Source organism: Ambystoma mexicanum, chromosome 2p (assembly GCF_040938575.1).
Source record: "Ambystoma mexicanum isolate Mex_15411 chromosome 2p, UKY_AmexF1_1, whole genome shotgun sequence".
NCBI lineage: Eukaryota > Metazoa > Chordata > Amphibia > Caudata > Ambystomatidae > Ambystoma > Ambystoma mexicanum.
The window spans coordinates 903409587-903423156 of NC_090923.1; the positions used below are offsets into that span (position 1 = coordinate 903409587).

The window sequence follows — 13570 nt, forward strand, 5'->3', positions numbered from 1 at the left end:
TGACTTGGGTGCAAGGGGTAACCTGGCTTATGTAGATGATGTCCTCATCAAAAGTTCATCTGTGGAGGAACACATAGCGGAGATCCGTTATGTTCTGACACAGTTGAGGGCTGCCGGAGCAAAACTTTCCTTTCAGAAAGCACAGTGGTGTAGAACCCGTGTTAATTTCTTGGGGCATGAGATTACTCCTCAGGGTCTCTGTCCCCAGGAAAAGAAAGTGGAAGCACTTCAGAAACTGAAAGACCCCACAACTCTGCGGGAACTAAGGAGCCTCCTTGGACTGACTAATTACAGCAGAAAGTTCATTGAGGGCTACGCAGAGATCACCAGACCCCTGATTCATCTCCTGAAGGGGGGGTCAAGTGGGAATGGGGTCCAGAACAAGCCGAGGCGGTAAAACAACTCAAAAGAAGCCTCTCACAAGCGCCTTGCCTAGCTTACCCTGTCAGAAACAAGGAGTTCTTCCTGGAGACGGGGTTCTCTGATACGTGCTTGACGGCAGTATTATACCAAAAGCATGACAAGGTCAATAAAGTAATCTCCTATGCGAGCAAAACTTTATCCTCTGTGGAGGAAAAATTCAACGATTGTGAGAAGGCACTCCTGGCAACGGTGTGGGCATTGAAGAATTACCGCCCGTTTATCCAGGGGGAACACATCATAGTGGAGACTCCACACCAGCCTCTGCAATATCTCCAAAGTGACAGAATCCGGGCCGGAAATGTGAGTAATTCCTGAATTACTTCCTGGATTCTGTCAATGCAAGGCTTTCCTGTGGAGGTCAGATATGGCCAAAACAAGAAGAGTCCCCTCGCGCAAGGTCTGGCTGACTTGCATGATTGCGCCAGAGAAAACTGTCTCGAGGACGAAAGTCTGAAAATCAAGGACAACATGGAGGCATACCTTAATTCCCCACACAAAGTCTTTGAAGAAGACAAGTGTGAGGGAATGCCCACTGTGTATGTGGATGGATGCTCTTACCATGTTGACAACAACGGGGAGAAAGAACTGGTGGCCGGCGTAGGGAATGCATGGGTGAATGAGTCCCCAGAAACCTCCGCTGGATACAAAATTGGTCCCCGAAGTAGTCAGGTGGCAGAATTGATGGCTGTGCATCAGGCCATCCTCACTGCTGTCCAGCATCAACTCCACGAACTGGTCATAATCACAGATTCGGATTATGTACGGAACGGGTTCGTGGAGCACCTGGTTAATTGGAAAACCAGAGGCATGTTATGTGCTAACAACAAACCCTTGAAACATGGGAAGTTGATCCAAAACATTGATGATCTGGTCACATCGAATGGGATGACCATCTACTGGAAAAAGATCAAGGGTCATTCCAAAGTAGAGGGACCAGACAAAACTGGAAATGACTTAGCTGATCAGCTGGCCAAAACTGGGGCCATCCAAGGGGATCTGATTGAGATTGAGTCCCTGTTGGGGGAAATCCAGGTCACTGCTATCACTAGGTCCCAGACAAATGCTCACAACGACCTTTCAATTGCACAATGGAGCAAGGAGACCCCTGATGCTGATTTGATTACCGCTCAGAAGGGGGATCCAATTATTGGTAAATTTTACCAGCACCTGGAGGACCCTGAGAACTTTCCCCTGACGGATACCGATTACAATGGGAAAGAGGACCTAAGAGTGTTGATGAAATGTCCAAAAATGTTCCGAATCCAAGACGGGTTGTTGGTAAGGAAATCCAAAGCTGGCCACGATCAGTGGGTGGTTCCTACCTCATTCCGAAGCCTGATGTTAAGTCACGCCCATGATGCGGCCACCGCCGGTCATAGGGGGTTTCACACAACATTGGAAATCTTAAGAGAGGTTGCATACTGGCCACACATGGGGCAGGACCTCGACCAATACTTGAAGGGGTGTCTTGTGTGTGCACAATTTCAGCCATCACCCTTTACGCACCGGGCGCCTTTACAAAAGAGGGGGATGACACTGCCATGGTCAGATTTACAAATCGACTTTGTAGGCCCCGTGATCCGCTCTGCTAGGGGGAATAAGTACATGTTGACCGTCACATGCTTGTTTACCAAGTGGGTGGAATGTCTCCCAGCCCCAAACTGCAAGGCAGAAACGGCAGCTGCCTTGATGATTAACCACATCTTTTCCCGTTTTGGTCTACCTCAAAGGATTGAGTGAGACAGAGGTAGCCACTTCACCAGTGAAGTAATGACAAAGATGTGGGAGATACTGGGGGTCAAGAGAAAGCTGCATATTGCTTATAGACCAGCTTCTTCTGAGGCAGTAGAGAGATATAACCGGACAATTGTGAGCATATTAAAGAAGTTTGTGGCAGATTCTGGGCCAAGTTGGGATATCCGATTACCTCTGGTCCTAATGGCCATCAGATCTACCCCTTCATCTGCAACCAAAACGTCACCATTTGAATTGATGACTGGGCGCAAGATGGTGCTTCCTCAGCATTTGCTCTACAGGACCCAAGAGCAGACACTGATAAATGCCTCCACTACTCATGAGTATGTGGAGAATTTAAGGAAACACCTTCAACATGCTTTTGCTTATGCTCAGCGGAATCTAGAAAGATCAGCTGATAGCATGAAGACCCATTATGACCTGAAAACTTCCAGGAAGGAATATCAGATGGGGGACCGGGTCTATCTATACAACTTCCAAAGGAACCAGGCCAAGCAGCGCAAATTTTTGCCTACATGGAAGGGACCCTTTGAGATCATCGACAAGATCTCCCCTGTGGCCTACAAAATCCACATCCCCAAAGGTCCTTTGGCAGATGGGGAAGACAAGTGGGTCCACATAAACCAGTTGAAATGTTGCCATCCCAGGCACACTCTGCAACAACTGGAGGAATCCTCTGGAATCCTAGCGGGTACTGTATCAGACTAATTCAGTTCCAATCATAAAACATACCACATCTAGTCTCTAAAATATTGTGATTTGCATGAAACTGTCTCTTAGTTATATTGTTTTTTTTTTCAAAATAAGAATGTAATGTTTTGTTATGATGAAATGCATATGCTGCCCCACTATCTCAACAGTGGTGGAAAAAGTCTATGAGTAGGTATTGCCGCTCTTCCTTTGTCGTCCTAGGAGAAAGAAAACCTGAAGACGGGCCAAGGAGGATGATACGGAGACCGGGAACGAAGATCCAATGGGCCCAGTGGACCGCCCAATATTCCCATCAGGACCGGCGAGGAGAACTGATCGATCAGTACCGGATGGAGAAGAAGATGCTGAACTATGCCATCTACAGAAGAGGAAGAAGATTATGCGGACAGACCGGTGCGTGGGTCAAAACCCTTGGGCACGCGACTCCCCATCGACTCAAATTCAAAGTGCAGTCGCGTGGGGGGACTTGTTGGGTGTCCTGACCCACGTTTAAGCTATCATGCCACAACATTTGGTGCTGTGGGCTTAGAAAATTCAAGATGGCGGAAAACCCACATGTGCGCCGAAATCCAGGAAAGCTGCAGAGTTTGTGCGCACACCGAAATGGTTGCCTCACTTGCCACCCACCAGTGCGAGAATGAAAGGCCGGGTTGCCATGAGGGAAATGGGTTGCCAAAGGAAAAACAGTAGCGCCGGTTAGCTTCAAAGCGCTTTAAAACCACCATTGGACTACCCGCACAGTAGTCTGAAACCATTGGAAATGGCAATGCTGATTGCCAAAAGCAAACCCATAACTGTTGGGAATTCATTTTCTTAAATCCCAAAAAGGGGTGCAGTACCAGTACTCACCACTATCCAAAAGCCGGCGTTTTAAAACCACCAGATTTTACTTTTTGCAAAACTGAATAAATGAACCCAAAACAGGCCAAAGAAAGACTTACTGAGAGGTGGATACAATCTAAAGTTATATTCTGAAGTGACTTGAAGGTTTATAACAAAACTGGCTGAGCTATGGAGTCAGCAGTTTAAGTTGCACTGGATTTAAAGACACTAAAATCGAAAATGTTTAGATTAAATGAGTGACCTATGTTTGGTGTCACATGCCTTTGTAATTGTTTAAATGTCGTAGTTTTAAACTTAGAATCAGCCTTCTAGCTGCATATGTGAAAATGTTTAGTTTTATTTGAATGCAGAAACTGGGGAACAGAAATGACAGCTTAAAGAGATTCCAATTTGCCTGGCAACTACCCCCATCAGGAGTGAAACTTGAGTCACAGCTGTGTTCCCAGGCCTAGCTGCCCTTTTGCTGCTCACACTAAGGATATGCCATCTATCTGATAATTGAATTACCTGTGCTCTACAGGAGCTCTGAACAAAGCCTGTCTTGACTCAGGCAAAGGTTTTATTACAGCAGTCGTAAAATGTAGCTTCCTCTTGGCAGAAGCTGGGAGGGGCACTGCCTGTGAGAGCAAGCTGGCTTGGCAGAACTGGAAAAACCAGTATTTCTACCTTGTGCTGAGAGGAAACCACACCCCTTTGGAGCCAGAACATAACTTTAAAAAGATGGATCACTCATAGCACGGACATGTGAAAATTTTATAAATGACACCATAATTCCTGTGATTTTTCTGCCCACATTTTAAGAGGTTTTTCGACCCGGTGGCATGTTCAGGGGGGTTTTAGCGGAAAAGTGGATATTACTCTAAATGTATGCATGTTAAAAATCTGAAACTTCATCAGTTAATGTCCATACTCCCTGCGCACATGTATGTAAAGTTGGGTCAATGTCAGAAATTGAAAAATCAGTTAAAAAGTCAATTATGTGCCATTTCTGAATGCAAGCTCTTAGAAACAGCAGATTTGGACAGAGACATGGCTAAATTCAGCCACACCATGTATATGTAATTTCAAGCAACTGTGTAACTGTGAAATATGTCTTTTATTATCAAATATAGAATGTGTGCAATCTGACAGAGGAGTGTCCTATCTGCAAGCCATAAAATGACATCCCTCTGACTCACAGTTCATTCCCCAATCAAATGAGAAATGGAAATTTGACCAATGACAAGTGAGAGGGGCGAGTTTAGTTATGACCAAACACACACACCCACTTGCAGAACATATAAATGGACCACTGAAACTTAGGTAGAGACTTTCAAATCCATCTGCCGCTGGAAGCTCTGCCGGAAAAATCCATACTTTACCTCCATCAAACCTCCAGAGAGCCAAACTAGAGACTTCAATCTATCCAGAACTAGAGACCCAGACCAGAGAACCAGAGAGAGCTGACCCAGATCACTGTGAAGTGCAGAGACCAGAGGCGAGTTTAAAACCTGACCAGATCCATGGCGAGGCCCATTTCACTCAAGAATATAGTGTGAGTACCTAGAAAACTGTGCAGAACCAATCTCCTAGTTAAATAATATAATTCAATCTAGTTTAATCTAAGTAGAACTGTCTCCTAACTGTCACCTGTCATTTGCAAAGCTGTCACTTGTCATTTTCTAGTTGCAAGCTGCACTTGTCTTTTTGAACTTTAAAATTTCAAATCTGAAAAACGACCTTTATTTAATCGCTCATATCTCCGCGACCGTTTGTGCTAGAGACTTGCAGTAACTTTCATTTGAAAGCTTAGAATCTTAGCTTTGAATCGCACCAAGAACCACATTCCTACCCCTTATAGTTTTACCGCGATCGCGGAACACGCATTCGCGAATTTTGCCGCGATTTGCAAATTTCTTCACGTGTAAAAAGCTGCTGCTGCTTGCCTTCCATTTGCCAGAAATTCGTTTAACCTGCTAATCATTCCTGAATCATTGCAAGAGTGAGCCTGAGCTAATATTAACTAGATACCACTCACCCTGAACCTCTGAAAGGGAATTAAAAGCATTTCCAGCATATTTCTCATCCATTGCTAGCACATATAAAAGCATTTTGCCTGTGTTTTCAAACTTCTGTAGTCTAAGCCTGCTGGGGTGAACTGAATCACATTTGATTGCATTTCTGAGAACTGTGTGTTTTCCTTCCATTTCCTTGCCTTGCATCAAGGGGGGAGGGGATTGCCAGAGAAAAGTGATTACATTGTTTTGTTGAAATCATATTGAGTATTTTCTGTACTGCATTTCATTCAACATTGCATCCATTTGAACCCTATAAAGCATTCTCTACCACATTATACTTCTGTACCTATTTACCAGTGTGCTACCTTATCCATTTCATGTCAACTCCTTAGTGATTATCAAGAAGTGTGCTAGTGCCAGATTCTCCGTTGTTGATCTTTATCATATCAGATTAAGTGTGCTATTCAATTATTAATTTATTATAAAGTGTGATATATATATATTTTAAATTATCAAATAAACCTTTTAAACTTGCAAAACAGAACTACTTCTTGGCTCAGTGGGGTCAGGGGGATTCCAAGAGAGGGGTGTTATATAGGGGTAGTCATCCAGAACGCATGAACTGGACATAAAGATATATCAATAAGGGTTTTCATTCAGTATTCTAGACTAGGCGTTAACTTAGCTGTAGTGCTGAATTGAATCCTCTTACAGTTGCCTTTGTTGAGCAAATAAAAGAGCAATTAAAAAATAGTGCTGATGACAAACGCCTCTTAGCTGAATTAGCAAGGGAAGCAATATTGATTCTAAAAAATCAACAAACGACAAATAAAGAAAATTGTGTGCTGCGTGTTGTGGATGGAGTCACTTTATGTAATGTGGAAAAAAGAAATACTATCCAGCGCCCACGAAATCATGAAACACAAATGAATTCAAGAGTGGAAATAGCCCACGAAATTGATTCAATCCTAGCAACAACAGTTAACACTGAGTCTTTATGTGTCAAGGCTGCAAACAACACGGATAATATTCTCGTAAACCCAATAGCGGTGACATCAGAGCTGAACGCTATTGATCTTGAAGTGATCGAGGAACCGATGGACACGATTGGGTTTGGCGCCGTCGTAAGTCCCGAGCCTCAAATAGAAACGACTGCCCCTGATGTTAACAGCAATCAACAACAAACACAAGAACACACCGAGAAAAATGAAACTTTTGCCATTTTTGATAAAACTAGAAGAGTAAGCTCACTTAACGAAGGTGCACCCAAAACAGCTACTACAAAGCAGACCAAGAAATCAAAAAACATGCCAAATAAAAGGAAAGCAAATAACAAAAATGTGCACAATTTCCTAAGAAATATTAAATCTTTGAATGTGACAATTCAAACTGATTCAAATAAATTACCATCAATGAATAAGATCCCGGAGCAGAGAACTCAGCCAACTCAACCAAGAGGAGCGGAGAAGATCGAGGAAAGACAAGTTTTGGCACTCGAATGTGACGATGAGGAGGTCAAACGAATGACAGAAGAACTTGTCAACCTATCAACCTATGAATCAACTGATGATGACCTGATACTTAATCAAGAAAGTGCAAGTGATGAGAATCTGTTGATAAGGTCGCCTATCAGTGATAAAGATCAAAGTAGTCCTCCTGATAAAATAAAATCAGCACGAATATGCATAATAGAAGAGTCACCAGAAAAAAAAGAAAAATGCGCATTTCAGTTTCAGACTTCCGATGACATAACATACATAACAAAAAGGCGTATGACCTTAGACGAAAGATGGGCCCCAGGAAACCTAGATCTCAATGAGAATTTGGTCCATGTTCAGAACAAACAACAAAACATAAAAACAATTACGAGAGAATTATGCCCTGAAAAAGAAGTGAGTATAAAATCGATACTATCAAGGAAGGAACGGGATCATACCCGTCACGAAGAGCCACATGACTCCTGGAGACATGATAAAAGAGTATCGTTCAATAAACAAAAACCGTTGATGAAAAAAAAGCAAGATATAACATCTAATTTCTGCATACTCTTGGAGAGAAAGTTCTCATCGAATGATGGCCTGATTCTAAACAGACATAATGTGCTTCAACTCTTGAATCATCTTCCTCGACTTCGTGTAGTAACATCTAATGACATCAAAACGGTCGAATTCATTCACGAAGACATTACTGACCGTGTACTATTGCACATTTATTTTCGTGCAATTAGAGATGTAATCGTTGAACACTCATTGGATCTTGATGATCTGGGCTTTGCGATACTAGAGCCGTGGGGGGAGTTTCCTTCTTCTGAAGCTAAAATCACCAAATCGGAAACCATTAAAAAATCTGTAGAACTGAAAGACCAAAGACTCACCAAATCTCCTCAAATCTTGAAAAAATACTTAAACGCAAGGGAACTCGAAGAAAAACCAAACGTGTCCCGAGAGGACGGGATCCCTAATCAATCTAAAAAAATAAAAATCACATTTGATTGTTCTGAGAACGAAAATTACTTACAAAGTTCGAATGTCAACAAACCCGAGCGTAACGTGGATGAAACTTGTTGGAACTGGGTAGCCAAGTCCTTAAATTCCAAAGAGCACCAATAACGCCAGCAAGAAATCACACCTTCGTCCTTACAGGTTGGCGTATGGAACACAAGAGGTTTCACGCACCTGTTTAACAACAGTGTGGGGTGTCTCAAACCCCTACATATTATCTGCCTGCAAGAAACATGGCTTCTGAATGAACCAGCTGTGGGAGGTTATGAAATCGCCTGGAATCCAGCAATTAGACAGCCAAAAGGAAGACCTATGGCAGGGCTCTTAACACTTGTAAAACAGAATTTAGGTCTCCGTATACTGACGAGCTTAAATGTGACCCCTTATATTCAACATGTGAACGTTACTACAAACTGGAACCTTACGACCAACAAATCTTTTCACATAATAAACCTATATTGGCAACACGAAGCCTCTGATGAATGGGAGTATCTTGATGCAATAGGGGACCTGGTAGATTCTATTATGTCAAAGGAAGTTAATGCTAGAATTATACTCTGTGGTGATCTCAACATAGAACTTCTCAAAATTCCGAAATCGCAAAGACAAACAACTATGCCATTGATGAGACCTCAACAAAAAAAAATCAGTCTAATCCAAGCATGGGAAGAGGAGATGGAAGTAAGAGGTATGATAATGCTAAACGGCTGCACGAAAGACGACATACCTCCTAAGGCGACATGGAGAAATGCCAATTCGGAATCAATCCTCGATTACTTCTATGTCTCAAAAAATCTAATCACTGACACTAAATCATTGAAGGTAATCAATATGCAAAATAGTGATCACGACCTGGTAAGAATTACACTTCGATGCATCAAAAAGAATGCACAAGAAACATGGTGTCAAGATGTCACTAGTACTCCAGGCAGAAATCGGCTAAAAATAAAAGAACATCAGATTACCTCAATGACAAGAACATTAACAAGGGATCCAACAACAAATCTGGATCAAATTGAATATCTAACCTTACTACAGGCCTTCATTGAAACTCCTGGTAACGGTAGAATAAATAACTTTAAGAGGCTACATGTTTATGATCAAGAGGTAGTGGCAAAAAAACGTGAATTGAGGCAAAAAATTAGGAGGCTGCAAATATATCGTGACGCGAACTATCTCCACGATAAAAAAGAGTTGCATAAAATATATAAAAATTGGCTACGAACACATAAGAACTCGATGCTACAGAATGACGCAGAAAAAATGCTCCTAATACTGGGTAGTACAAATGGACGGACGTTCTGGGATGTGATAAACAACCTGGCCACTCCTCAACAAGCTATTCAGACCAATATGGTGAACGAAGCGACATGGTTTGAACACTTTACAAACCTATTCACCAAGAATACGGATAGCCGCTATGCAGATCCAAACCAATCGGAAGCATGGACGCTCACAATTGAGAAGGAAGACATTCTCGATAACATCAAACGGCTAAGTTCATCCAGAGCCCCTGGCCCAGATGGCCTCACAAATTATTCGTTGAAATTATATCCTGATGCATGGGCTGAGTTCTGTTTTATATTATTTAAAAACATTATTGAAGAAAAAAGAATTCCTACATCGTGGAAACGAGCCATTATTGTTCCCATTTTCAAGAAGGGATCGCGAACAGATCCAAAAAATTACAGACCTATCGCCCTTATGGACGTTGTTGGAAAGATCTTTGCAACCCAACTACTAGCAAAATTGACCCAGTGGATAAAGGTTGCAGATCTAGCCGACCCTCGCCAAACTGGCTTCTCTAAAGGAGTTGGCTGCGGGTTGAATATTATGATCATCAACTTATTAAAAATGGAGGCGATTCGAACAAAATCAAAAGTTTATATGGCCTTTGTGGACCTAGCACATGCCTTTGACGGAATTGATCGAGAGCTATTATGGTCCAAACTTAGCAAATGGGGTTGTCCTTGGAGCTTGCTTGCGGCGATCAAACAACTATATACTGACACTACTATTACAGTTAGGCTAGATGCACAAGGATCACTAACTGATCAAATTAAAACATCGCGAGGAGTAAAACAGGGCTATCCTCTTGGTGCAACCCTGTTCAACGCCTTTATCTCAGATATTGGAAAGGCGTTCGAAACAACTAGATCCTTTGCACCAAAATTGAATAATATAAAAATTGATTACATTCTATACGCTGATGACATTGTGCTTATGGACCTTACTCCGATTGGATTACAGAGGAAATTACTAGCTCTTAAAGAATATACTGATGCAAATGGTCTTGTGATAAATCCAACTAAATCCGAGGTACTGATATTGCAAAATTTAGTTGGAGCAACCAACAAAAGAATTTTCAACTGGAAATTGGAGACTCAACCGATATTACTTGTAAAGGAAATCCAATATCTCGGTGTAACCATAAATTCCAGCATACAAGATACAAATATGATCAAGAAAATTCGGCGGAAATGTAACTCATTAACAGCTCAAGGAGTCGTACTTAATAAAAAGTACGGGAAATTCACCTTGAAGCCGGTCATCGCATTTTACAACTTAAAGGTCATTCCGGCCTTGATCTTTGGTGTTGAAGCTATGTTTGGATGTCCAGCTGAGACTTGGTCTTGGTGTGAGAATTTCTTCTGGGGAAAGGTACTATCATTGCCAAGGGGGACTCCAACAGCTTGCATTCGTTACGAACTTGGATTAACCTCAATCAATGCAAAGGTAACGTGGAACATGCTGTCAATCTATAGGAAGGTCCTGGGAGCAGATGACCTACCACAATATAGAATCCTCCGAAATGACGATGGTTCATCTAAAGCATCCGTTCTCCAAATGTGGAAACAATCTGGCAAGAACATCCTTTCTAAGCTACAAACCGACCAAGATACACTTCTAAAGAACCCGGATGCCGTTAAAAAAAAACTGTGGGAGCAAGATTGGTGTGAAAATCAGGATAAAAGAGCAACACACAGATGCATGAATGAAAATGCAACGGAAGAAAGGGCTTATAACACCTTGCCAAAATACCTCCAACTATTTCCATGCCGTAAAAGAAGATCCTACTATCTTAAATTTCGGATGAACTTGTACAAAACTAAACCAATTTTAAAGATACAAAGTGAAATTAAAGACGCTGCCGAGGATTGCAGATTCTGTAAAAAAAAGAAAGAAACGCTGAAACATCTAGTCCTCTTTTGTGAAGATCTAAGAGGTCTAAGAACGGCTTTTCTGGGTTCTGAAGTTCACAAGAGGCCGACCTTAGATGGTGAAGATTGGTGGAATGTGCTCTCCATAGGCTCGGACTTTAAACTTGTCATTCCTCTAACATTATTTCTAGAGAAATTGGAACTGCAGATGCTACAGTCACCTGTCACGTAGCACATATAGATACTAAAACAACTAGAAAGAATACAGTCTATCTATCTCTCTAGAGACACTTGAATAATTGAGTCACCAACTTAATATTAATATTAGACGTACAGGACATAATATGGTCAATAGATTTACCCCACATGTGTGTTGTTTTTAATAAGTTGTTTCTGCTCATCCTCTGTTATGGTTTTAACGTTGTTATGGTTCTCCTATGCTCTGCTCTGTAGTTTTATCTTTCTTTTCGTTTCCTTTCTTTCTCCTTTTCTCGTATTTTCTTCCTCCTTTTTCTTTTATTATTGTCAATCTAAGTTGAAGGTATGAGTTTGAAACATATTCTAAAAATTTTTTTATTTATTTTTAAAAGTTCGTAACGAACTAAATAAAAAAAAAGAAAAAAAAAAAAAGAAGTACTTACAATCTGCGGTTGACTGCCATAAGGAGGTGGAGGTGGGTAGGCGCTGGGCACCTGCAAGAAGAAAATTCAATGTTTCAATCAGAGAAATTGAGAACTATTTCAAAGCTTAACCTGCAGGGTCAATGAAGGACTGGCACACAGGGAAATGGGGATATTACCCGACAGGCCAGTGGATCCCAAAAGCCAGTAGAGCTGGTAGCCCTGCCCCATGGCTGATTCCAAGGGTGAGTCCACCATTTGGATTCTGTGCATGTTCAATAGCCTCCTTTACTCTGCTCTCAACCACTCTTGGTGGCTTACATAATACCCATGGATGCTGGCAGATTTCACTTTCACCTGAAATATGCAAGCCAAGTTTACTTCTCAAAAGGACTAAAGGGCAATGTCAAAAAACATCAGTGATAAAAAAGTGCACACCTTTCATTGGCCCCCAACTGCACTAACATAAGAAGTAGACCTAGTTATGAGAAATGTTATTGGAAATGTCAAACTTGCATCTTATTAGAAATGTCAAAGTGGGGACTTATTGGGAATCTCAAACTCGTTATGGGAAGCTTCCTGGGAATGTGAGACGGGGAGCCTACCCTAGTTATAATGCTAATCAGGAAACATATTGGGAATATCAAACCGGTAATGCCAAGCTTACTGGGAGCCTGTTGAGAAGGCCAAGCTTATTGGGAATGTCAAACTTACAGCATGCTGGAAATGGAAAACATGGTAAGAACTGGGAGCTTACTGGGAATACCAAACTGTCATTTTATTAGAAATGTCAAACTGGAGGCTAACTGGGAATGTCAAACTCAGAGGTTGCTTGTTATGGCAAGCTTACCCAGAATGTGAAACAGGGAGCCTACCTGAATCGGAATGTTAAATTGGGAACATAATGGGAATGTCAAAATGGTAATGTAGAGCTTACTGGGAGCTTGCTGAGAATGTCATGCACATTGAGAATGCAAACCCTTTCTGGGAATGACAAACTTATTAGGAATGGCAAAGTGGGCACTTACTCGGAATGCCAAGCTGGGCACATACTAGGAACGCCCCTTTTGGAGCTTACTAGGAATGTTAATCTTACTTGGAATGTCAAACTGGGATCATATTGGGAATGTTAAAGCTCACTGGGACTGTAACACAGAGCTTTCTGGGATTGGAAAACTGGGAGGCTACTGTCAAAAGATTAACTTTGAGCTTGCAGCGAATACCAAGCTCACTTGGGATGCCAAACTAAGAGCAACCCTTCCTGTGTGCTTACTCAGAATGGCAATTGACCAGGAAATACTACACTGCTAGCTTACTGAGATGTCAAATCTGATATGTACTGGGAATTTGTAAGTCAGAGCTTACTGAGAATGTCAAGCTTAATGGGAATGAATAACTGGGAGCATGAACCGATTGCCAAATTGAGAGTTTACTGAGGATGTCAAACATGAAGTTTACTGGCACTGTCAAGTTTATCGTATATGTCAAACTGGGAACTTACTGGAAATGTCAAGCTTAATGGGAATGCCAACCCTAGTAAACTGGGAATGGCAAACATC

General features: G+C 41.8%; 1 protein-coding gene across 3 annotated transcripts in view; it reads right to left on the minus strand.

Annotated features, from left to right (window-relative positions):
- Positions 1-13570, minus strand: part of LOC138566889 (galectin-4-like) — a 341874-nt gene that overhangs the window by 93256 nt on the left and 235048 nt on the right. For all 3 annotated transcript variants that reach the window (XM_069644615.1, XM_069644614.1, XM_069644617.1), the window contains one exon: positions 12033-12083. In XM_069644615.1, coding sequence (XP_069500716.1) covers positions 12033-12083 — 51 coding nt within the window. The remainder of the gene's footprint in view (positions 1-12032; positions 12084-13570) is intronic.